The sequence below is a fragment of the Chlorocebus sabaeus genome, chromosome 1 (assembly GCF_047675955.1).
Source record: "Chlorocebus sabaeus isolate Y175 chromosome 1, mChlSab1.0.hap1, whole genome shotgun sequence".
Classification (NCBI taxonomy): Eukaryota; Metazoa; Chordata; class Mammalia; order Primates; family Cercopithecidae; genus Chlorocebus; species Chlorocebus sabaeus.
In genome coordinates, this window is record NC_132904.1 from 82,738,316 (window position 1) to 82,765,342 (window position 27,027).

At 40.1% G+C, this 27,027-nt stretch overlaps 1 protein-coding gene, 1 long non-coding RNA gene and 1 other non-coding gene across 18 annotated transcripts in view; 2 read left to right on the forward strand and 1 right to left on the reverse strand.

Annotated features, from left to right (window-relative positions):
* The window catches only part of PICALM (phosphatidylinositol binding clathrin assembly protein), a 111,125-nt gene extending 108,468 nt beyond the window's left edge, over positions 1-2,657 (reverse strand). For 14 of the 16 annotated variants that reach the window (XM_073020114.1, XM_008020427.3, XM_008020429.3 and 11 more), the window contains exon 1: positions 1,458-2,029. In XM_073020114.1, coding sequence (XP_072876215.1) covers positions 1,458-1,587 — 130 coding nt within the window. In that variant the 5' untranslated portion in view covers positions 1,588-2,029. Of the gene's footprint in view, positions 1-1,457; positions 2,030-2,513 lie in introns of those variants that run through there. The other 2 variants (XM_008020430.3, XM_038005384.2) reach the window with 2 other exon arrangements.
* On the forward strand, positions 2,036-10,670 carry LOC140712611 (uncharacterized). The gene is made up of 2 exons (XR_012094327.1): positions 2,036-2,142; positions 7,337-10,670. It is a non-coding gene; the product is annotated as an uncharacterized lncRNA (long non-coding RNA).
* Positions 10,671-26,667: 15,997 nt separating this feature from the next.
* On the forward strand, positions 26,668-26,771 carry LOC119626649 (small nucleolar RNA U13). The gene has a single exon (XR_005242807.1). It is a non-coding gene; the product is annotated as a small nucleolar RNA U13 (small nucleolar RNA).
* The last annotated feature ends 256 nt before the right edge of the window (positions 26,772-27,027 follow it).

A 27,027-nucleotide genomic window follows, 5' to 3' on the forward strand; every position in this document is an offset into this window, starting at 1 on the left:
AAGTGCAAACTTTACGGCCAAAGTCCAAATGAGAAATCAAAACAGGCTTCCAGACAGTGAATTATCTTTCAGGGCATGCTCACTCTTGCTTCAAACAGTAAAGCAAAGTAACTTTCATGTATGATGAAAGCCAGTCAGACTAATGTGTTCAGTCATTTAAAAAGGGAACTTATTTATCGTGACTATTTCCCTATTTTTCCCTACGTTTCAGGTCTAAGGTCCATTGGCTTGAGTGATCCAATGAGCTTTGTACCCTGAGGTAAAAGAGCGCAAAGAAAAAGGAGGATATTACAGGTGACTTCCAGGTTAGAAAAAAGTTGCGAGGAGTCAGCTCTACTAATTGTATCTACGTTAGCGAATGGACGAATACTGTGTCGTGTGAGAAGCTGGTTCCTCAAAAGGTAACTGGCATAATTAAAACGTATCCAAACTCAAGCATCATCAAACATCATTTTGCCAATATTTTTTAAGGGATGTATGTTATTTGTAAGTAAATTTATCAATCCATTTGGAATTCCAACAGTCTACGCTTAACACTCAAGCTTCTGAATTCAAGCCGCCAGTGTTAACAGTTCCGGGAACTGATAAGACTATAAGCAAAAAGCCTTTTTCCAGATCCCCATTTGAAAAGGTGGGGGGCAGAGCTGACAGTCACAAACTCACCCCAGTCAAAAGTATGGACAACACAATGATTAAATTCCACCAGAGGCAAATAAAAATCCCAACTTTCCAGAAAGCTTTCCCTACACCAAATTGAATCCTTTTACTTTCAATCTCACAAAGAAGGTAATCTGAAATAAAAGTCGGGTAAGTGGGTATGGTATTTAAAATAAAATGAGTCAAAAAAAACTACACTGAAGCTACTAGAGAGGCGATGAAAGGTAACCCAAACGCGGGAGGGAAGGTGGACAAGAAAGCCAGGAACGGATGGGAGAAGCAGCTCGTGGAGCAAAGGAAGTGGGGGATCACTTCAAGGGAGGCAGCCCGGAGGGATAACAGGGATTTGGGTGCAAGGAACCAGGCGTTTGCGGAAACCCGAAGAAGGCTGATGAAGAAACAATGGGGCTGGGCAGACGCTCAGGCGAGGGCGACAAGGCGGCACCGGACGGGTGGGAAGAGAGAGCAGAAGGCTGCAGTGGAGACGGGTAGGGGGTGAGAAGCCAGGTGGGGAGGCAAGTTGGTTCGGTATGATGGGGTGTGGTAGCGCACCGGACAGGAGGCGAGGGTCCCCTAGGAATAGGGAGGGGACTGGCTTGTCAGATTTTGAGACGGGGAGCGGAGGCCGTGAAGGCAGGTGTGATGGAAGCAAAAGAACACAGCCCAACGGGCACAGGACCCGCCGTGCCAGGAAGACGCAGGGAGGGAAGAGGCAGCAGACGGGAGAAAGAAAAGAGAGGGAGACAAGGACGCGGGTCGCGCGGGCGCCTGGGAGGGGGGCCGCGGTCGGCTTCACTCACAGTCCAGGTGCTTTTTCTTGGGCCCCATGATCTCGTGGGTCGTGGCCTTGCATACTGTCTTGGATACGGCAGAGCCCGTGACACTGTGCTGGGCGGCAGTGATTCGGTCCGTCAGGCTCTGGCCGGACATCTCTGCAGTTCCTCCACCACCCCACCCGCTCAGCAGCCGGCGGGGACTGGGACCCCCAAGAGCCGGAGGGTCCCCACCCCCCACCGCACCCCCTACCCCCACCGGCTCCTTCCCCGCCTGCCGGCCTGGGGCGCGGTTCGGGGCCGCGCGCTGCCACCCAGTCCAGAGAGAACCGGCTTGTATCACCCGCGGAGTCGGACAAGATGTCGGGCACTCCCTTGCCCCCGCCTCAGTTCAGCCCACCCCTTCCCTGGTCAGCTGGAGCCGGGCAGGGTAAGAGGGACAGGCAGCTGCAGGAAAATGGCGGCGCCAGGCTCCTCCTCGGAGCTTTCCGGGCTGCCCCCGGGTCACGTGACTTGGACACCGCCCCTCCTCCCTTCTCCCTCCCCTTTCCCCTTCCCTTTCCTCTTCGACGCCCGCCCTCCCTCGCTCAACGAGGGAAGAGCGGGGCGGCGCCCGCGCGTTATGTGATGGAACTCGCCAGGCAGGCGCAACAGGAGGCCCGCCCGAGGGGAGTGCGCAGCCGGCGCGTCACGTGACTCTCCCTGCCAACAGGTCGCCTGAGGCTCGGCCCGCGGGGTCACAGACGGGGGGCGGGGCGGGAGAGGAATGGCGAGGGCGGCGTGCTGGGGGCGGGGCGGCAGGCTTCTCCACTTACCCCCAACTCAAGTGTGTCCTCATGTCTGTGGTTGAAACCAAGAGCCTGACAAAGGAGGTGCAGCTGCCGTCACAGCTTCCCCTGAAGTCGGGGGTATTAGGCCTCTGGCTCCCCGAGCTTTCCTAGCAGAGTCAAGAATGTATTTCTAGACGCCTCCCAAAGCCGCCCTCCTGGCTTAAAGGAGAAGGTTCCAGGCGGCCTATTTTCTGAACCTGCCAGCAGGCCTCTCTCTACCGTGGAACTATTGAAGCTCTCCTTATTTACTTACCCCAGAAAGGTTTTTTTTCCCCCCTTTCCTTGAGAGGCTTGGAAATGCCACCTGGTTTTGTTTATCTCTACTCCGAAAACCCGACACGTTGCTGCCATTCTAAATTTAGATACTAGCTGGCCCGTATTCATTCTCTAGGGTGTGGAATAGGACAGGAAACACATAGCTTCACTGGAATTTGAAAAGGGAAGTAGTAGGATGATGTCAACAGCGATTAGCTTGACCCTACATGGCTGACTGCTGTGGTGATTAAAGGTCCAGACCATAGAAGGAAGTGAGAGGGGCGGTAAATGGAGAAGTCCTATTCAAATAGTCCAGACATCACTGCCTGCCATCTCTCTTGGTTTAGTCTTTCTTTCCTTGGCCTCTTTTCTCTTATTGGGTGAGCCAGATTTCCATGGAAAGACGTTGACACTGCCCTGTGGACATTTTAAAAGAAGTATTATATCCGGAAATACTATTGAATGAGACCCAGACCATACATAACAAAGCCTTTTTATATGTTATTAGAGCCTCTACATTTAACCCAGGGTTAGGGATAAGTTGAAAAATCTCTTGAGTGTTAAGTTACCATGATAGTCACATGTAATCTTGCTAGTTTCAAATGAAATGCTAACATTCTCAGAAAGTCTGTGTACACCATCTGCCAGCCAAATCCAAGATACTGTGCTTCAATCTGGTGACTCTCAAAGGATGCAAAGCTGATAGATATTTAACATTTTATGTATCATATCAGGAATTTTGTGGTCTCCCATTCCATATTCCCCACACCCCCTCACCCCCCTTTTTTCCCCACTATCGCTGGTGAAATTCTGCAGCAACATGCTCTTGCCAAGAACACACAGTTCTTAATCCCAGCGGGCTTCATCTTTGTCAAGCCAGCCTCCAATTTCACAAAACTATAATGACTTCCTTCACTGTACTGCAATCCATCTGTGGTTTGGTGCCCAGTTTGCTGCCCCATCTCCATTGGGCAGTGGAATTACCAAATTTTCAAGACATGTTATCAGCCATCATTGCTACTGATCTATGGGTTCCACTGTATAAGTTACTGGTTGGCTTGAGCCTCTGCATTGGTAAACCCCAAACTGAGGTCAACACTAACATGGTCTAGCTATCAACAGGTGAATATTTTATCCTTAGGGAAAATGTCAGTCATTCCTAAGTACATAACAGGAAAGTATTACACTGCTACTTTTACCAAATAGGTTCTTTCAGATCACTTTTATGACAATAATTGTTGACATGTTTACCCTATTAACAGGCTGCTATTAGAAATCTCATTTTATTTTTTCCAAGTATACATGGTAGAAGTTTCTAACTATGTAAATAATCAGTAATCATTGAAGAGGATTATGTGTAGTTGTGAACTGAAATCTATGGAGAAATTTAGAAGAAGATGGGGAATTGTTCTAAGGATAGACATTACTGACCTATTTTGTCTTACATGCTTAAGTGTTCTCTATGTCAATTTCCTTGGTCTCTTCAGGAAATCTCTCTACCTGAAGTTCCACAGATGCCAACTCACCATGGCCAAAACTGAACTTCTCTTGCCCTTGCCCAGCATCCTACATCTTTAATCCATACTGTTCCCTGTATCTGTTAATGGCCTCACCACATGCCCAGAAGCTCCCCTCAGAAAGCTGTGATTCAGAGTTCTCCTTCTGTTTTATTTCCCTCATCAAGCCTAACCTACTCTCAAACACATCCCATCTCTAACACCACTTCTGTTGCCTTAGTTCCAGCCTTTATGATCTCTGTTGTACTAGACTATTTTAGTAACTTCTTAGCTGATTCTGTGTCTTTTATACCCTGACTCTCCAAATCAGATATTTCTGAAACTAAAATGTGATTGTCCTTTCTTTGCTTTAAAATCTGCCATTAGCTCCCCCATCGCTACCCTAAAGGATGAAATTAAGGACTCTCAACTTGGCATACATGGTTCTTCATGATCTGGCCCCATTTTAGAAGTTTCTAAGTATGTAAATAATCAGTGACCGTTGTAGAGGTTTATGTGTAATTGTGAAATGAAATATATGGAGCAATTTAGAAGAAGATGGGGAATTAGAGCTAAGAATAGGCATTACTGACCTACTTTATCTTATATACTTAAGTTTTCTCTGTGTCAGTTTCCTCGGTCTATTCAAGAAATATCTTACCTGAAGTTCCACATATGCCAACTCACATGGCCACCTAAACCTGTTGAGCCTTGTCTCTTCCCATTCCTCTAAATTCCCCTACCTACCTGCTACTTGTTAAGCCTCATCTCTTCTGATTCCTTTAAATGCACTCCAGCCAGTATCACACTACTTGACATACTTGGATGTCATGCTGTTTCACATCCCAATAAGCAGTTACTGGTTTCCTTTTGTTACTCATATCTTATATATCCTTCTGTTATCTAATTGTGATTGTGATTGACTAATTGCACTAACATGGGGGTGCAGAGATACATCCATGCTAGTGTTATGGTTGATGCAAGGTAGATACACAGTAGATGGTGATTGAGTGAATGAATGAGAACGCTTTGAAATCACACATTCAGACACACCATCACTCCAAACCTCTCATTTGATAAAATCTGCCCACTTTTTCACACATATAGCATGTCTGCTGGGCATGGAGGCATAAGCCTATAGTCATAGCTACTTGGGAGGCTGAAGCAGGAGGATTCCTTGAGTCCAGGAGTTTAAGCCTGCAGTGAATTATGATCCTATCACTGCATTCCAGCCTGGATGACAGAGCAAAACACTGTCTCTAAAAATAAATAAATAAAGTATGTCCATCCCGTAATTATCTGTTTAGCGCATCATCCTTATTTAGTACCTTCTTAATTAATTTACTCTTTCAAAAAATATGTATTGAACTGTGTGTCAGGCATAGAGGTTCTAAGTGTTAAACACTATTTACAGTGAACCTGTCAGTCCTTTGGAACTAGTCAGTTCTCAACTTGAAGGTCTCTTTGCTTTGATTGTAAAGGAGCAGACCAAAAACAGAAGGAAAAAACTTGAATAACATATTTCCTAGATATTTCTTAGGCTCTTCCAACTAAAAGGTATGTTGTAGAGAGGCAGGGAGTGTTGGGAGAAGGAGCAAGTTTTTTTAATGCCTCCTATGTGCTAGAAACACTACACTTTAAAAATTTAATGCTCATAACAATAACTTCAAAAAATATCATGCCCAAGTATCGTGCCCATCCAATACAAGAAAACAGACAAGTCTTAGAAATTACTTTTTATTTTTATTTTTTTGAGACAAAATCTCACTCTGTTGCCTAGGCTGGAGTGCAGTGGCGCAATCTCGGCCCACTGCAAGCTCCGCCTCCTGGGTTCACACCATTCTCCTGCCTCAACCTCCCGACTAGCTGGGACTACAGGCACCCACCCACCACCACACCTGGCTAATTTTTTGTACTTTTAGTAGAGATGGGGTTTCACCGTGTCAGCCAGAATGGTCTGGATCTCCTCACCTCATGATCTGCCCACCTCAGCCTCCCAAAGTGCTGGGATTACAGGCGTGAGCCACCGCACCCGGCCAAATCTTAGAAATTGAGTAACTTTCCAAAATCCCACAGATAACTAAGTGGCAGAAGCAAGATTTAAAAAATAATTCTCCTTCCAATACTCTGCCCAGACCCTTTAGCCAGTACTTGAAGCAGCTGCCAATATAGACTAAATTTATTCAACAGATAGTTCTTGCCTGCATACTATGTGCCAGGGTTTTCTAGATGCTAAGATAAAATAATGTGCAAGACAAACAGAGCCTCTGTTCTTAGAGATCTTAGTCTCTAAGTGGTAACAAAGGAGAAAATAGGTAAAAGTATGCTGCACCTGAGGAACCTTAAGTCGTCATCAATGACTAAGAAAGTGGCAAAGGAATATGGAAGAGAAAATTGACCAGAATTTTTACTTTTATTATTATACTTTATTATCTAAATTATAATATTTTGATATTAAGCTAACTAAACTGATATGAACACATGGCAAACCCTTCCTTCCTCACCTTTCTGTGTTTACACTTCCTGATGCTGCCAGTCAGAGATCATAACTTCACATAACCTCACAAAGGTAAGGACTTTTCTTTGTAGCTAAGTTCCCTTGCTAGAACCTCTAAACAAATAAAGTCATGTGCCGCATGACATTTCAGTCAACAATACACCACAGATACAGGGGTGGTCCTATAAACTATAATATCCTGTTTTTGCTGTATCTGTTCTATGTTTAGATTTATGTTTAGCTACACAAATACCATTTTGTTACAGTTGCTTACAGTATTTAGTACAGTAATGTGTGGTACAGGTTTGTAGGCTAGGAGCAACAGACTATAATATATAATCTTGGTGTGTAGTAGGCTATACCATCTAGGCTTCTGTAAGTGCATTCTGTGATGTTCGCAAACCAACAAAATTGCCTAATGACACGTTTCTCAGCACTTCCCCATTGTTATGTGATGTATGACTGTATTCCACTCCCAACTGCAAGAAACTTATTCAGACTCCCAGCATAAGTATTTGTGACAATAATAATAATATGTGACTTTGTTGATTACTTACCCTGTTCTAAGCACGTTACATACATTATCTCAGTTACACCCTAAAACTTCATGACCTTAAGTGGCAGAGACAGCAAACTGTGTCCTTTTCCCCTTGAGCACAGAGTTAGACCACATTTCCCAGCCTCCTTTGCAATTAGTTGGGATCTTGTGACTGACTTCTGTCCCAGAGAATGTGGACAGAAATAATGAAAGCCATTTAAGTCTTGACCCATAAGGCCTCAAAAACCTCCTACACATGCTCCATTTTCTCTTTCTTTCCCTTCTTACAGGCTGAATGAAGACTTCAGAGAATCTAGAGGAGGTCAATACCACAAAATGTAAGAAGCCTGGGGTCACAGATGAATCCTTGGAGGAATGCTGCCCGTGAGAACTGCATGACCAGAAACATAAATTATGCTGCCGAGCACGGTGGCTCATGCCTGTAATCCCAGCACTTTAGGAGGCTGAGGCGGTGGATCACCTGAGGTCAGGAGTTAGAGACCAGCCTGACCAACATGGCGAAACCCTGTCTCTACTAAAAATATAAAAATTAGCCAAGCATGGTGGCATGTGCCTATAATCTCAGCTACTCAGGAGGCTGAGGCAGAATTGTTTGAACCCTCGGAGGCAGAGGTTGCATTGAGCCAAGATTGTGCCGCTTCACTCTAGCTTGGGCGAAAGAGCAAAACTCTGTCTCTAAATAAATAAATCCCCTGAGATTTTTGATGCTGTTTGTTACAGTAATCAGCTACCCTACCTAATACACTTCTTTTCTCTCCATTTTACTGATAAAGAAATTAAAGCTTAGGAAAAGTAAGTAACTTGCTTAAGCTTGCTCAGCTGTTAGGTTGGGGAAGTAGGATTAGAGCTCAGGTCTACCTAACTTTACAGCTGGGCTCTCACTGCTTGTGTTCCTCATGGAACTATTTCATGTACTTCTAAAATTTTCATAAAAATTCCATATGGCCCTTTAGTACAAACTGCTACATCTAGCATGGCTACAAAAACAATAATCAGGGTAATCTCCAGCTTCTCTAACAGGTATGAGGCTCTCTTACTATCTTTAACACATTCCTGCCACACTTTCCTTTCTTTCAGATATATTACTTTAAAAATTTCAAAATAACAATATATTTGGACTTTTTTAGTTATTCAGAGATGATGTCTAGACTGGTTGTTAAATACAATCCGTCCCTTGAAAGGGAAAATTAACCAAACTTTGACCCTGAATCATCATAAAAAACTCTAATTAGGCATGGTGCAGTGCCTCAACTGTAATTCTGGCACTTTGGGAGGCCTCAGTGGTAGGATCACTTGAGTCCAAGAGTTAGAGACCAGCCTAGGCAACATAGTGAGACTCCTTGTCTACCAAAATTTTAAAAACTTAGCCAAGTGTGGTGGTGTGCAGCTATAATACCAGCTACTTGGGAGACTGAGGCAGGAGGATAGCTTGGGCCAAGGAGCTTGAGGTTATAGTGAGCTAAGATTGGGCCACTACACTCCAACTTGGGCAACAGAGTGAGCCCCTGTCTCAAACACACATGCACACACACACACACACACACACACACACACAACCTCTCTATGAAGTAGAACAAAATTAGTACACATGAGATGTTAACATACCTGGGGGCCATTTTTCTCTGTAACCTAAGAGGATGAATCAAGTAAAAATGTGTTAGAACATGCAACATTGAACTACAATGAAATCAGAAGCTTAATGCTAATGTTAATATTGGGATATTGAATTTTGACCAATAGGTATCAGAAAAATGAAGGATATTTATTAATTCATTTCAAGTAATGGGAGATATACTGGATTTGGAGTCAGACACATTAGATCTTGAACTTAGGTTCAAAACTCTGGGCAAGTTACTCACTTTCTAATACATAACACAGGGATAATAGTAAATATCTTGCAGATTTCCTGTTAGGGTTAACATAATGTATACAAAAAAACTAGTAAAATGCTTGACACACAGTTGTCACTCCATAAATGGGATTAATCAACATTTACCCAGGATTTGCTATGAGCAAAGCACTCTGCTACATTCTCAGGATACAGAGATGACTTAGACAAAATGCCAACACAGTATGTTAAGTACTATGATAGAGGTGTTGCATACAGTATTAAAAGAACAGAGAAAAAGAACCCTGAATTCTGCTTGGAGCAATCAGTGAGGGTTTCCCAGGGGCATAAATTGCCATGTTCTTTATATGTTTATCCTTTTGGCTTTGCATCTTTATCCTCTTGGCTATTTTATTCCCCGTCTTCTGGAGTAAGGTCCTTGATTGTTAATGAACACCTTTGTCCTTTACTCATGGTATTCCTAAGGCATTCGACAACAAATACGTGACCAATTCTTCATACAGCAGTAAGGTTGAACAAACCCTACCCAAATTAAAGGGGAAAAGACACTTGATTATATAAGGAAGACCTAAATGGATTATGGCACATGCTTTCATTGTCCACTTTTGAAAACCTAGGACTATGGCTTTGAAATGCCTTGTGAACTCTATAATCATTTTTGTCTTAGTGTCTGTCTGCATTGCAGTTACTAAATAAATGATCATCAGAGTCTTAAATGCTGCTGCACATCCATTGTTAAACTAGATAATTTACAGATGATCATTCAACAAAAGGAATGAGAAGGTTTCATAAAGAGGTCAAAACAACTACCATGAAAAACTCAATATACCATTGCAACTTATTAAATAGCAATGCAGATCTGGACTGATCATGTTCCAGGTAATAATGGTATTTCTTCCAGCTTGGGTTGAAGATTGGCCGAAAGAAAGGAGACTGAGAAATGAAGCAAAAACTATAATGATTTGCAAAATGAATCAACTGTACCATTCCATGACATGCTACACAAACACAAAATTGAAGCCCTTATTGTTCTAACGCCAACTTGCTTAGAGACTTACAAGTTAAACCACAGATGAACTGATTTAATGTAACTCTGCACACACATATGTTCTATAGCTCATCTAGTTAACAAATTTAAACCAATCTCTGCACTGGCTATTAATGTCAGCCATAAATCCCCCCATGATTAACACCAGCCTCCTCTCAAATCCTGTAAGTAATACCTTTTCCTAACTCCCCCTTTTGAGACATTACTAAAATTTTGTTATGGTAATGCTTCTCCTTATTAGTAACTTTAATAAATCCAGATTTTTATAATTAGCAGGTTTTCTCATGGTTTTTGTATGGAGATGGCAGGCTAAATTGTGTCCCCTCCCTGCCAAAGATGGCAGGTCCTAATGCCTGAAACCTATGGCTATATTTTACATGGTAAAGAAATGTTGGCTAGATACAGGGCTCACACCTATAATTCTAGCACTTCGAAAGGCTGAGGCAGGTGGATCACTTGAGGTCAGGAGTTCGAGACCAGCCTGGCCAACATGGTGAAACCTCATCTCTCCTAAAAATACAAAAATTAGCCAGGCATGGTGGCATACACCTGTAATCTTAGCTACTTGGGAGGCTGAGGCAGGAGAATCACTTGAACCCGGGAGGTGGAGGTTGCAGTGAGCTGACATCACACCACTGTACTCCAGCTGGGTGACAAAACAAGACTGTGTCTCAAAAAAATAAATAAATATAAATACAAAAATTAACTGGGCGTGGTGATGCATGTCTGTAATCCTAGCTACTCAGGAAGCTGAGGCACGAGAATTTCTTAAACCCGGGAGGCGGAGGTTGCAGTCAGCCGTGATTGTGCCACTGCACTCCAGCCTCGGTGACAGAGCAAGACTCCATCTCAAAAATGAAAAAAAAAAAAAAAAAAAAAAAGAAATGTTGCATTGCAGGTTTAATAAAGTTTAGGATGGGGAGATTATCCTGGATTATCTGGGTGGGACAAATGTAACCACAGGGTACTTATAAGAAGAACACAGGCAATCAGAGGGAGGAAAAGGCTATGTAATAACAGAAGTAGAGATAGTGATAGCGCCTCAATCCAAGGAATGCCAGTCACACCTAGAACCTGAAAGAAACAATGAATAGATTCCCTTTGGAAACTAGAAGGAATCATCCTTGTCCACATCTTGTTTTTGGTCCCACTAGACTTATTTTAACACTAACATAAAAGAAGGTAACTTCTGGAGGTTAGAAGTCTAAAATCAGATAAAAGAATAAATTTCTATTGTGTTAAACCACTATGTTTGTGGTCATTTTGTTGCAGCAACAAGAGGAAACTAATATAGGGAGATTTGGCAGCAATTTGCAAAGTACATTCTTGTTGCTGTGTAGAGAATGGAATGTAAAATAAGAATAGAAGCAAGAAAAATAGCTAAGAAGGAATTGTTGTAGACCAGAAGAGCAGTGATCTGACTTAAATTAGGGTGGTAGGCATGGAAGTCAAAAGAAGTAGATAGATATATGTTGAATAGAGAATCAACAGAATTTGCTGGTGGATTGAATGGTAGAAAGTAGAATCTGGGTACAGTTGCTCAAGTAAAGACTATGAAAGGATGACTCTTAGGATTTTGGACTGAATAACTGTGTGAATGGAGAATAAGGACAGACAAAGTTGGAAGGAAGATAGCTTATATGCCACAATTAAAAAGAGCCTGGATATTGTCCTGAAGGCAAGAAGAAGATTGAAAGATTCTAAGGACAGAAATGATACGAGAACTAACTGATCTTTGTGGAACCTCTCATACTTGAAATTCAATTAGTCTTTTAAATGATCCCCTGAGCCAGAAACCAGGATTCCATCTCTTCTTCCTCTACCTGTATAATGTTTTGGTTTTTAGTTCAATTACAGCCTTGTTATGAGATATCAAGAAAGTTTTGGACAGCTAAATTTTACATTTTATGGTCTTCATTAGGCCTAATTCACAGTGGGATTACAGAAGATTAGAAAACAAAAAGCTCATAAAAATAGTTGTACTCCTTTATAACACTTATCCCAAGGGCAAGATCAAAATAAAACTAGCTGGTGGATAGAGTATGATAGTGGCATTAGAAATAAGGAGAAGACTATTGATTCTAGAGGTGAAAATGCGTAGGAGTTGGCAAAGAGATTGCATGAAATGGATTAAGGAGAATGCAAATTTTAGGTTGATTCCTAAGTTTCCAGTTGTATCATGATGCTATTCACTAAAAAGGAGAATCCTGGAGCAGGGGGAAGTTGGAAAGGTAGCAGGGAAAGAATGTTGTATTCAGTTTGAACATACTGATTTTTTTAATTAATAAACTTTTTTTTTTTAGAGAAGGTTTAAATTCACAGAAAAATTGAGTGGCAAATACGGACAGTTCCCACACAGCTCCTGTCCCAACACATGCACAATCTTCACCACTGTGGACATCAGGTGCCACAATGGTACATTTGTTACGATCAGTGAACCTACATTGACACATCATTGTCACTGAAAGTTCATTGTTTACATTAGGGTTCAGTCTTGGAGTTGTACATTCTATGGGCTTTGACAAATGTATAACATGTATCCACCATTATAGAATCATACAGAATAGTTTTACTGACCTAAAAATTCTCTGTGCTCTGCCTATTTATCTCTCCCTTCCCCAACCTCTGGCAGTCATTGATTTTTCACTGTCTCCATAGTTTTGCCTTTTCCAGAATATCATATAGTTGGAATCATACAGTATACACCCTTTTAAGATTGGCTTCTTTCACTTAGTAATATGCAAGTAAGATTCCTCAATGCCTTTTCCTCAATTGCGAAATAGCTCATTTCTTCTTAGCACTAAATAATATTTTGTTATCTAGGTGTACCACAGTTTACTTATCCATTCACCCACTGAAGGACATCTTAGTTGCTTCCAAGTTTTGGCAATTATTAATAAAGCTGCTATAAACATCTATGTGCATCTTTCTGTGTGGACATAAGTTTTCTTTTCCTTTTTTCCTTTTTTTTTTTTTTTTTTTGAGACCGAGTCTTGTTCAGTTGCCCAGGCTGGAGTGCAATGGAGCGAGCCATCTGGGCTCACTGCAACCTCTGTCTCCTGGGTTCAAGCGATTCTCCTGCCTCAGCCTCCCAAGTAGCTGGGATTACAGGCACCTGCCATCATGCCCAACTAATTTTTGTTTTTTTGTAGAGACAGGGTTTCACCATGTTGGCCAGGCTAGCCTCAAACTCTTGACCTCAGGTGATCCGCCTGCCACGGACTCCCAAAGTGCTGGGATTATAGGCGTGAGCCACTGCACCTGGCTGAACGTAAGTCTTCAGTTCATTTGGGTAAATACTAAAGAGCACAATTGCTAGATCGTATGGTAAGAATATGTTTGTTTTGTGAGAAACTGCCAAACTCTTCCAAAGGGGCTCCACCATTTTGCATTCCCACTGGCAATGGATGTGAGTTTCTGTTGCTATACATCCTCTTCAGCATTTGGTATTCAGTGTTCTGAATTTTGGGTCATTCTAATAGGTTTGTAGTCGTATCTCGTCGTTGTTTTAATTTGGATCTCCCAATGACATATGATGTTGAACATCGTTTCACCTGATTACTTACCATCTGTGTATCTTCTTTGGTGAGGTGTCTGGTCAGGTATTTTGCTCATTTTTAAATTGGCCTGTTCATTTTCTTATTGTTGAGTTTTAAGTATTCTTTGTATGTTTTGGATAACAGTCCTTTATCAGATGTTTATTTTGCAAATATTTACTCCCAGTCTATTGCTTATCTTATTCAATTTTACATTGTCTTTCACATAGTAGAAGTTTTTCAATTTTTTTTTCTTTTCTTTTCTCTTTTTTGTAAGACGGGGTCTCACTCTGTCACCCAGGCTGGAGTGCAGTGGCACAATCAGGGGTCACTGTAGCCTTGACCTCCTGGGCTCAAGTGATTCTCCTGCTTCAGCCTCCCTAGTAGCTGGGACTGCAGGCATGTGCCACCATGCCTGGCTAATTTGTTTATTTTTTGTAGAGATGGGGTTTTAGTATGTTGCCCAGACTGGTCTCAAACTCGTGGCCCCAAGCAATCCTCCTGTCTTGGACTCCCAAAATACTGAAATTACAGACATGAGCCACCATGCCAGGCCAAGTTTTTCAATTTTAATGAAGTCCAGCTATCAGTTATTTCATGAATCATGCATAAGGTTGAATCTAAAAAGTCACTGCCATACCCAAGGTCATTTAGGTTTTCTCCTTTGTTATTGTGTGGGACTTTTATAGTTTTGTGTTTTACATTTAGGTTTGCTGTGGTATGAATGTTCGTATCCACTCCCCAAAATCCTAACCCCCAAAATGATGGTATTAGGAGGTGGAGCCTTTGAGAGATCATTAGGTTACTGTGGGTGGAACTCTCATTAATTGGATCAGTACCCTTATAAAAGGCCCAGAGAAATTCCTTCCTCCTGCCATGTGAAGGCACAGTGAAAAAACAGTGATCTGTGAATTAAGAAGTGAACCTTCACTAGACAACAAATCTGCCGGTGTCTTGATCTTTGATTTACTACTCTCCAGAACTGCAAGAAATAAATTTCTGTTATAAATAAGCTACCCACTCTATGGTAATTTATTAGAGCATCCTAAATGGATTAAAGACAAGGTCTATGATCCATTTTTTAAATCCTTGATGCTGATTCTAGAATATGATCCATTTTGACTTAATTTTTGTGAAAGGTATAAGGACTGTGTCTAGATTCTTTTTTTTTTTTTTTGCATGTAGATGTCTAGTTGTTCCAACAAAACTTATTGAAAAAACTATCTTTTCTCCATTGAATTGCTTTTGCTCTTTTGTCAAAGATCAGTTGACTATGTTTATGTGGGCCTATTTCTGGGCTATTTTGTTCCATTAATCTCTTTGTCTATTCTTTTACCAATACCATGCTGTCTTGATTACTGTAGCTTTATAGTAAGTCTTGAAATCAGGTAGTGTCAGTCTTCTTCTTCTGTTCTTCTCCTTCAACAGTGAGTTGGCTGTTCTGGGTCTTTTGCCTCTCCATATAAACTTCACAGTTAGTCTGTCAGTATCCACAAAGAACATGCTAGGATTTTGATTGGGATTGCATTGGGAAGAACTAGCATCTTGATGACATTGAGTCTTCCTATCCATAAACATAGAATACTCCTCTATTTTTTCAGTTATGTAATTTATTTGTAGTCTTCCTCATATAGACCTTGTACATATTTTGTTAAATCTATACCTATTTTATTTTGGGGATGTGCTAATGTGAACAGTAATGTGTTTTCAACTTCAAATTCTACTTGTTTTTTGCTAATATATAGGCAAGTGGTTGATTTTTGTATATTAACATTGTATCCTACAACCTTGTTATAATAGCTTATTAGTTCCAGGAGTTGGTTTGGTTGATTCTTTTGGATTTTCTGCATAGATGATCATGTCATCTGTAAACAAAGCCAGTTTAATTTCTTCCTTCCCAATCTGTATACCTTTTCTTTTTTTTATTTTAATGCCTTAGCTAGGACTTCTAGTACAATATTGAAAAGCAGCGGTGAGAGGACATCCTTGACTTGTTCATGATCTTAGTGGGAAAGCTTCAAGTTTCTCAGTGTTACGTATGAAGTTAGCCGTAGGGTTGTTGTAGATGTTCTTTATCAAGCTAAGGAAGTTTCCTTCTATTCCTAGTTTCCTGAGAGTTTTTATCATGAATGGTGTTTGGTTTTGTCAAGTACTTTTTCTATATCTGTTTATATGATAATGTGAGCTTTCTTCTTTAACCTGTTGATGTGGTAGGTTACACTGATTGATATTTGAATGCTGAACCAGCCATGAATACCTGGAATAAGTCCCACTTGGTCATGTTTTATAATTTTTCATACATACTTTGATTCAATTTACTAATTTTTTGAGGATTTTTGCATCTATATCATGAGAGATACTGGTCTATCATTTTCTCATGAGGTTCGTCTGATTTTGGTATTAGAATTCTGCTGGCCTCATGGAATGAGTTAGGAAGTATTCTCTGCTTTTATCTTCTGAAGGAGATTGTAGAGAATTGATCTATTTTTTTCCCTTAAGTATGTGTTAGAATTCACCAGTGAACCCATCTTGGCCATGTTCTTTCTGTTTCAGAAGGTTATTAATTATTGGTATCATTTTGTAAATACATCTAGGCCTTTTCAGATGGTCTGTTTTTTTCCTGTATAAGTTTTTGTAGACTATGTCTTTCACAATTCTTTTTCTTTTTTTTTGAGACAGAGTCGCACTCTGTCGCCCAGGCTGGAGTGCAGTGGCGCGATCTCGGCTCACTGCAACCTCTGCCTCCCGGGTTCAAGCAATTCTCCAGCCTCAGCCTCCCAAGTAGCTAGGATTACAGGCATTCGCCACCATGCCCGGCTAATTTTTGTATTTTTAGTGGAGATGGGGTTTTGCCATGTTGGCCAGACTGGTCTCAAACTCCTGACCCCGTGATTCACCTGCCTCGGCCTTCCAAAGTGCTGGAATTATAAGTGTGAGCCACCGCTCCCAGCCTCACAATTCTTAAGTTACTCCATTTCATCTAAGTTATCACATTTGTGAGCATAGAGTTGTTCATAATGTTCCTTCCTTTTAATGTCCCTTCTTTCATCTCTGATATTAGTAACTTGTGTCTTCTCCTGTTTTTTTCTTAGCCTGGTTAGAGGTTTATTGATTTTATTGATCTTTTCAAATAATCAGCTTTTCATTTTTTAAATTTCTCTCTATTAATTTCCTGTTTTCAATTTCATTGATTTTTGCTCTAATTCTTATTATTTTCTTCTGCTCACATTTGACTTAATTTGCTCTTATTTTTGTCATTCCCTAAGGTGGTGGCTTAGGTTATTGATTTTTAGATCTTTCTTCTTTTGTAGCATATGCATCCAGTGCTATAAATTTACCTCAAAGTACTCCTTTTGCTGTATCCCACAAATTTTGATAAATTATATTTTCATTTTCATGCAGTTTAAAATATTTTTAAAATTTCTCTTGAGTTTTTTTTTTTTTTTTTTTTTTTTTTTTGACTCGTGTTATTTAGAAGTGTTTTGTTTAATATCCAACTATTTGGGATTTTCCCACCTTCTATGGCTGATTTCTAGTTTAGTTCCATTTGGCCTGAGAGCAGATATTGGAAAATTTTTATTCTTTTAAATTTTTTAAGGTGTATTTTATGGCCCAGAATATGGTCTTTCTTGACAAATACTTTACATGAGCTTGAGAAGGATATATAATCTGTTTTTGTTGGATAAAATGGTCTATAGATGTCAATTATATCTAGTTGAGTAATAGTTTTGAGTTCAACTATATCCTTGCTGATTTTCTCCCTGCTGGATCTGGTTATTCCTAATAGAGGAGTGTTACAGTCTCTAACTACAATAGTGGATTCATGTATTTCTCTTTGTAGCCGTATCGATTTTTGCCTCACATATTTTGATGCTCTACTGTTAGGCAAATATAAGTTAAGTATTGTTATGTCTTCTTGGAGTATTGACCCCTAAAGGGGATAAATCATTATGTAATGCTCCTCTTTATCCCTGATAATTTCCTTGCTCTGAATTCTGCCCTGTCTCTGAAATGAATAATAGCTACTCCTATATTTTGATTAGTGTTAGCATAGTATATTTTTCTATATCACTTCATTTTTAATATGTATATTTCTTTATATTTAAAGTTGGTTTTTTGTAGACAGCATATAGTTGGAGCTTGGTTTTTGATCCACTCTGACAAGGTGTGCTTATTTTTTGCTTGCTTGTTTGTTTCTTTGAGACAGTCTCACTCTGTTGTCCAGGCCAGAGTGCAGTGGTGCAATCACGGCTCACTGCAATCTCTGCCTCCCAGGTTCAAGCGATTCTCCTCCCTTGGCTTCCTGAGTAGCTGGGATTACTCAGGCATGCACCACCATGGCCCTGCTAATTTTTGTGTTTTTAGTAAAAACTGGTTTTCTCCATGTTGGCCAGGCTGGTCTCCAACTCCTGGCCTCAAGCAATCTGCTGGCCTCAGCCTCCCAAAGTGCTGATATTAAAGGTGTGAACCACTGAGCCTAGTCTGACAAGGTGTACTTAGGCCACTGATGTTTACAGTAATTATTAATATAGTTGGATTAATATCTACCATATTTGTTTTTGTGTTCCATTTATTGCCCTTATTCTTTGTTCCTATTTTTGTCTTCCACATGTTTTCTGCCTTTGTGGTTTTAATTGAGTGTTTTATATGATTCTGTTTTCTGTCCTTTCTTAGCATATCGATTGATTATACTTGTTTTGCTTTTACTTTTGTAAGTGATTGCACTAGTGTTTGCTATATACATTTACAACTAATTCAAGTCTACTTTCAGATAACACTATACTACTTCACAGGTAGCACAAGTACCTTATAATAACAAAGTATTCCTAATTCCTCCCTCCTATCACTGATATTACTGCTGTCATTTATTTCACTTATCCATAGGTATACATAAGCATGTATATGTAATATACATATATAGTCAAATACATTGTTACTATTAATATTTTGAACAAAAATGTTACATTAGAAAAATTAGGAATAAGAAAAATAAAATTCCCAAAGCTCTTCCTTTCTTTATATAGTTGCAAGTTTCTTACCTATATCATTTTCCTTCTCTTGGAAGAATTTCTTTTAGAATTTCTTGCAGGGCAAGTCTACTGGCAGCAAATTCCTTTCATTTTTGTTTGTCTGAGAAAGTCTTTATTTATTCTTCACTTTTTTTTTTTTTTTTTTTTTTTTTGAGATAGAGTCTTGTTCTGTCACCCAGGCTGGAGTGCAGGAGCATGATCTTGGCTCACTGCAACCTCTACCTCCCAGGTTCAAGTGATTCTCCTGCCTCAGCCTCCTGAGTAGCTGGGACCACAGGCACACACCACCATGCCCGGCTAATTTTTTTGTATTTTTAGTAGAGGTGGGGTTTTACCATGTTGGCCAGGCTGGTCTCAAGTTCCTGACCTCAACTGATCTGCCTGCCTTGGCCTCCCAAAGTGCTGGGATTACAGGCATGAGCCACCATGCCCAGCTCTTCTTTACTTTTGAAGGATAATTTTGCAGGGTACAGAATTCTAGGTTGCTGGGTTTTTTCCTTTCAACACTTTAAATATTTTGCTCCACTTCATTCTTGTTTGTATGGTTTCTGAAGTGAAGTCAGATGTAATTATAGGTAAGGTGTTTTTACCCTCTAGCTTCTTTCAAGATTTTTTCTTTATTTTTGATTTTCTGAAGTTTGAATAAATATGCTTAGTATAGTTTTGGTGGGCATTTATTTTGCTTAGTGTTCTCTGAGCTTCTTGGATCTGTGGTTTGGTGTCTGACATTAATTTGGGGAAATTATTGCTTCAAATATTGCTTTAGTTCCTCTCTCTCTTTCTTTTCCTTCTGATAGTTCCATTACATGTAAATTCCATTTTTTGTAGTTGTCTTACAGTTCTTGGATATTCTGTTGTGGGTGTCTTTTCTCCAGTAATTTTTTTTCTCTTTTTCTTTCATTTTTGGAAGTTTCCTTGTCACGTCCTCAAGCTCAGAGATTCTTCCCTCAGCCCAGTCCAGTCTACTAAGGAGTTCATCAACGGCATTCTTTATTTCTGTTAGTGTTCTTGATCTCTAGCCTTTCTTTCTGACTTTTTCTTAGAATTTCCATCTCTCTGCTTATATTTTTCCATCTGTTCTTAAATGTTGTCTACTTTTTACATTAGAGTCCTTAACATATTAATCATATTTGTTTTAATTCTCAGTCTGATAATCCCATAATCCATGCCATATCTGAAACTGGTTCTGATGCTTAAGTTTCTTCAAACTTGTTTTTTGCCTTTTAGTGTGCTTTGTATAGTACTATTTTGTTGGAATCTGGACATAATAACTAGGTAAAAGAAATCCCGGTAAACAGGCCTTTAGTGATAAGGTTTGAGTAAAGCGGCAAGGTTTGGGGGAATGAAAAGCATTCTATAGTCCAATGATTTGATTCCAGTATTTTGTGAGTGTGTGTACTTCCAGTCCTCCAGATAGGTTAGGCACTGATAGTTTAGTCCCCCAGTAGGCTCTTGTGGTATCATATAAAATACAATAATCTTGTGTATAATACAAACATATATTTGGTCTGTTCCTGTCTTCTGGCACAGAACTCCTAAAACCTTTGGAATTTCCCTTGGAATGATAAGAGTGCCTTTGTTATTCATAACGAGTCCCTCTCCACCATGTCTATATTTATACAAATAAGGTGGCTTAGGGTGGGGCCCTTAGATGGCCTCAGGATAGAACTGGTCTCTAGAAAGAACAAGTGATTAGAGGGTGAGAATTTTCAGCCCCACTCATCAACCTCTGGGGAGGGAATGGGGACCTGGAGATTGAGCTCTATCAAAACTCTTGAACAATGAAATTCAGAGAGCTTCTGAATTGGCGAATACATCCATGTATTGGAAGGGTGGTGCATTCTAATTCCACAGGAACTGAAGTTTCTGAGCTCAGGACCATTCTAGACCTTGCCCTGTGCATTTCTTTATCTGGTTGTTCATTTGTGTCCTTTATAATAAACCAGTAAATATAAGTAAAGTGCCTTCCTGAGTACTGTGAGCCATTCTAGCCAATTACTGAACCTGAGAAGGGGCTCATGGGAACCCCATATTTATGTATTCTTTTATTTTATTTATTTTGAGATGGAGTTTTGCTCTGTCACCCAGGCTGAAGTGCAGTGGCGCGATCTCAGCTCACTGCAACCTCTGCCTCCCAGAAAGAAACCCATATTTATAGCCAATCAGTCAGATGTATGAGTGCCCAGGGACTTCTGATAGGCATTTTAAATGGAGGAGGTCTTGAGAGATTGAGCCCTTAACCCTATGGCGCCTGAAGCCTACTCCAGGTAGTTAGTGTCAGAATTGAATGAAATTTGTTGGCATCCAACTGGTATCCAGAGAATTGAATAATTGGTTGCTGGTGTTGGAACAAAAATCCACTCAGATAAAATAGTTTCCCATGATGGTAGACCTTGTTAAGAAAGAAGTGCTCTATCATATTTAAAATGGTTCCTTTTTCTCTTCCCCTGCAAGAAGCATGAGGGATTTTTCTCCAGTACTGACTGTGTGTACCTGGTAGAGCTTCAGGAGGTAAAACTCACAAAAGTGTTAGGGCCTCCTAGGACAAGGTCCCCCTGGAGTTTATAACTCGAAGACTTGTCCACACTGAACCTCCAGCAATTTGTTAATTACAGGTTAGGTTTTCCTACCCTGGCACTGGCTCCCTGTATCTGCCTGCCTGTCTTCAATTTTGGGGCAGCAGTCTGCCCTGGGACCTGTGACCTCGTTTTTTTTTTTGACAGATCTAAGAAATGTTGTAGATTTTTCTGTTTGGTCAGCTTTTTTATTTGTTGTTAGGATGGAGTGGTGACTGTTTTTTTTTTGTTTTTTTTTTTTTTTTTTTTTTTTTGTGACGGAGTCTCACTCTGTTGCCCAGGCTGGAGTGCAGTGGCATGACCTCGGCTCACTGCAACCTCCTCCTCCTGGGCTCAAGAGATTCTCCTGCCTCAGCCTTCCAAGTAGCTGGGATTACAGGCGTGTGCCACCACACCTGGCTAATTTTTGTATTTTTAGTAGAGACAAGGTTTGACCATATTGGCTAGGCTGGTCTTGGACTTCTGACCCTCCACCCACCTCAGCCTCCCAGAGTGCTGGGATTATAGGTGTGAGCCAGTATGCCTGGCGAGGGGTGACTTTTAAGCTACTTACATGCCAGAATAAAAACTGAAAGTCCTAGACATTCTGATTTAGAGTTGTTCCTGAGATACCCAAATGGAACTGTCCAGTATGCCAAAGGATATTGATGTGGCTTTCAGTAAGCTGGAGATCAGACCCAAACACTATGAGTGTGTAAGCAGTTGGTGAAATCATGGAATGTATGAAGTTAACCTGGGAGTGAACTAAAGACAGTCCTGGGTAATTCCAACATTAAAGGGCAGCATACAATTTTGAATGAGCACTGAAGATATATAGTCACTCTCTGATAAAATTAAGTTTTCCCTGGTACCTTGTTATAGCTCATATAAATTTATCAAAGTTCATTACCTTTTACTCTTTTACACCCACACCTCCCACACCTCGTTTAACTAAAGCAATTATATTACATAATCTGCTCATCCTGGGGCAATTTTTAAGACGTAGACTTTTTAACAGTGGAATAAAGTATTTCCAACTATCTTTTAAATAAGGTTCTATAGATTAATTCAAATCTTTTGTTTAAACATATCACTTTAAAGCAAATATATTTTATTCCAGTTGGCAAACTAGAGAAAGTTTCAAGTACTGAATTCTAAACCTCCAGAAGTAGGATTAAAATTTTAGATGCTTGAGGATTCCAGGAAACAGCAACATTTCTGCATGCTACAGTAGAATAAAGGCTGGAGGGACACATCTGCCCAACTTTATGTTATAATTAAATCACTTTGTACTGACATAGCTTTAGTTTAGAAGAGAATGTTTGTGGGGATTTTTAATCAGATAAAAATAGGGCTGCTGTTTTCTCTATACCAATTAACATAGTTGACATTTAGCCAGATCTACCCTGGACACAGCAGGGGATGTACAGTTTGTCCTGGTTCTGTGGGAAATGGAAAATGCAGTACTTGGCACAAGAAAAATATGTGAACCCAAAAAAATGTCAAATATAGCAAGTCAAATTAAGTAAATTGGTTTACTGAAGGGCAGTCTATGCTTTCGAGAGAAAAAAGCTGGAAGAAAGACTCTCTAGACTACTTTAAAAAGCTGAAGAGACCTTGAGTTTAACTATTAATATTATATGTTAATAAATGAGCATCTTTAGTTACAGTCATTTTTCTAGCACTTAAATATGCAATTCTTGTGATGAGTTTAAGAAAGGAACTGGTAGTGGCTCACACACAGTATATAAAGACATGTTAAGGCCGGATGCTGTGCTTCATGCCTGTAATCCCAGCACTTTGGGAAACCAAGGCAGGTAGATCAGTTGAGGTCAGGAGTTCAAGACCAGCCTGGCCAACAGGGTGAAACCCTATCTCTACTAACAATACAAAAATTAGCCAGGTTTAGTGGTACACACCTGTAATCCCAGCTACTCAGGAGACTGAGGCAAAAGAATCACTTGAACCTGGGAGGAGGAGGTTGCAGTGAGCCGCGGTCATGCCACAGCATTCTAGCCTGGGTGACAGAGCAAAACTCTGTCTCAAAAAAAAAAAACAAAAACAAAAACAAACAAAAAAAAAACATGTTAAAAATTTTTAGCACGGAAAGACTACTTACATGCCATCTAACCCATTCCTTCACTTACAGATGAGGAAAATTGATCCCAGGGATGTTAAACCGCTTTCATCAAGTCACACTGATTTGTTGCCCTCTCAGAACTTCTGCTACACATCCTTTGGCTCATGCATCAAAAACTTTATGAGAATATCAATGATATAGTAACATTTCAAATAACTACAATGCTTGAAGAACAAATAGTTTATTCTCGTTCATTTGAAATTCTGATTAATGTTTAGAAAGAAAAGTATTTTTATATTTATACCTTCTTAAAAATTTATCGCAAGTGTCTTAGCTCGTGGTAGCACCTTTATAAATAATAGGTTGAAAACATGAAATTGCTAATATTAGCTACGTTTTTTAACCACAAAAATAGCAAATTTTGATCAAGTGCGGTGGTTCATGCCTGTAATCCCAGCACTTTGGGAGGCTGAGGCAGGCAGATCACCTGAGGTCAGGAGTTCAAGAGCAGCCTGGCCAACATGACAAAACCCTGTCTCTACTAAAAAACCACAAAAATTAGCCAAACGTGGTGGTGGGTGTCTGTAATCCCAGCTACTAGGGAGGCTGAGGCAGGAAAATCGCTTGAATCCGGGAGGTAGAGGTTGCAGAGAGCCAAGATCACACCACTGCACTCTAGCCTGGGTGACAAAGTGAGACTCTGAAGAAAAAACAATAAGAAAGAAAGAAAGAATGAGAGAAAGAAAGAAGGAAAGCAAGAAAGAAAGAAAGAGAGAAAGAGAAAGAAAGAAAGAAAAAATTTGGGGACTTGTACTAGTCAGCATCCAAAATGGATCTAAGTGACCTTTACCTCTTGGTATTCAAGTCCTTGTATAGCCCCTGCCCATGATGAACAGGAATACCTGTGCAACCAATAGAATATTGAGGAACTGAGAATGTTTGACTTATGAGGCTAAGGCCATAAACAATATTGCAGCTTCCACTTTGCTCTTTCCTGGCTTACTCACTCTGGCAGGAATCAGCCACCAAGTTATGAGAACACTAAAACAGTCCAAGGGAAAGGTCGACGTGGCGAAGAACTCAGACCTCCCGCCAGCAGCCTGCACTAACTTGCCAGCCTGTGAATGAGCCATCTTGGAAGCAGATCTTCCCACACCAGAGTAAAGCCTCCAGAAGCCCTGACCAACATCTTGATTACAACCCCATGAGGCACCCTGAGCCAGAACCAACCAGCTAAGCTCTTTCCAAATTCCTGGCCTATGGAAACTATGTGAGATACTGTTTTTCGTTTATTTTTTTAGAGACAGAGTCTCCCTATGTTGCCCAGGCTGGGAGTGCAGTGACTATTCAAAAGTGCACAATCAGTACACTACAGCCTGGAATTCCTGGGCTCAAGACATACTCCTGCCTCAGCCTCCCAAGTAGCAGGGACTACCGGCACATGTCACAGTGCCCACTGAGATGCTATTGTTTTAAGTCACTAAGTCTTGGGATAATAGGTAACAAATATGGAGCTTTTACAAATATGTATCTGGGCCAGGTGCAGGGCCTCATGCCTGTAATTGCAGCACTTTGGGAAGCCAAGGCAGAAGGATCTCATAAGCCTAGGAGTTCGAGACCAGCCCAAGCAACATAGCAAGACCCTGTCTCTACAAAAATTAAATTGAAATAATTAGCTGGGTATGGTGGTATGTGCCTGTAGTCCTTGCTACTAGGAAGGCTGAGGGAGAGAGGATCACTTGAGTGCCGGCGTTTGAAGTTGCAATAAGCCATGATCGTGCCACTGCACTCCAGCCTGGGAGTGAGACCCTGTCTTTAAAACAAACTGTATATACATATATATACACACACACATACACACAAGTATACATATGTGTGTGTGTATATATACTTATAATATATATATAGAGGCCAGGCATAGTGGCTCATGCCTGTAATCCCAGTACTTTGGGAGACTGAGGCAGGAGGATTGTTAGAGCCCAGAAGTTTGAGAACAGCCTAGGCAACATAGTGAGACCCCATCTCTACGAAAAAAAGAAAGAGGCTGGGAGCGGTGGCTCACACGAGCACTTTGGGAGGCCGAGGTGGGCAGATCAGGAAGTTAGGAGATCGAGACCATCCTGGCGAACACGGTGAAACCCCATCTCTACTAAAAAAAAATACAAAAAATTAGCTGGGCGTGGTGGCGGGTGCCTATAGTTCCAGTTACTTGGGAGACTGAGGCAGGAGAATGGCATGAACCTGGGAGGCAGAGATTGCAGTGAGCCAAGATTGTGCCACTGTACTCCAGCCTGGGTGACAGAGCGAAACTCCAAGTCAAAAAAAAAAAAAAAAAAGAAAGGAAAAATAAAATATAAGACTAGATAGCATTAGGAAAATTTACAGCATTACTATGGGGGAGACAGAGGAATGACATTTTGTTTGTTTTAAAATATGGTTTATAGTTCATGTGGTTTCCTTGAACCAATAAGACCCTTCCTAAATCCATTCCAGAGATGATTATTTTGGGTTTCATTTCCTTCTTAGAGAGCCCTCTAAGAATCTCTCCCTGCAAGGTGACTCAAGTTCACACCAATGTTTCTCTGCTTTGATCCTCAGTAAAACTTGTTGGACTTCACAGTTCATTCTTTTAGTATCTAATCTCTAATTGTTTCAAGTATGCATTGCTTATCTCTTCAATTAAATCAATTAGACTGTAAAATTCCTGTAGCCAGGACCACATCTTTTACTTGCTTTAGACCTTTAACATTGCTATCTGCTGGGGGCACATTACATGAGTATCATTACTCATTTATTGATTGACCAGATTAATAGAATCGCTTCTTAACATAGTTTTCCTCCTTGAAGATCATTTTATCCTAGAAACCATTCTTTATTTCAACATGGACGTTTTTCTACCAAGAAAACCATACAGTACTTTAAAACACCCAAGTCTATCATATAATCCTCTTTGAGTTATTCATACTTCAGAAATGTGCTGAATTTTTTGCTATCACTTCATGACTTTCTCCAATTGTGAGGCTACTAGTTTAATTATATTATTTTATAATTGCTAAAATACAAGTTAGGCAAAAAAGATCTTGCTGTGGTAACTGTGCATGGACTCTGTCTGAAAGGCTCACCCCTAACATTTGTAATAGTGGGACCAGATGATACATAGCAGCCTATACATCATGTGTCTAAATATTTCAAAGTCAGGTATCAAACTGTCAAACTTTTAGAAAAAAAAAAAAATATGTTCTCTTTTTGCTATCTTGACAAGTTTTCTTCCTAGTTATTTCTTCTCTGAATTTCAGTTTTGTATTTTCTGTTTCTATCTTGACCTTAACTTGTACTCATTCTCAAAGTCCTAAAAGATTAAAAAAAAACCAAAGTGACTGTATTCAAAGTGTTCAAATATATCTTCCATCAAAAAATGTAAAGTAAATTCAAAAACTGGAAAATTCCCATTATTTAATGTTTGAAAGGTATTTTTCTAAAATATTCAAAATAATCTCTCTTGATCCTTTTGTAGTTCATGAGTGTAATGATTGAGTGTTCATGCACATGTGTGAGATATGCCACCCTTGAACCTTGTTACACTGTTGTCACATTACCCCTTTGACATGAAAAAAAAGAAACAAAAGAAGAAGAATCTCCCTAAAATTTCTGAAGAGGAAAACAAATTATAATCATTAAATATCAACTTCTTTTTCAGATTCATCATCTGCTCTGAAAATGTCAAAATTTTAAATCAATGTAATTAAACAAAAATGTTTTAAAAATCTATTTGCATCTATTTAAATATTTTAATAAAAATAAAACCATTTTTAATGATCACATTCAATGCCCATTCAGTGGCCAATGTAAAGAAATGGTATCA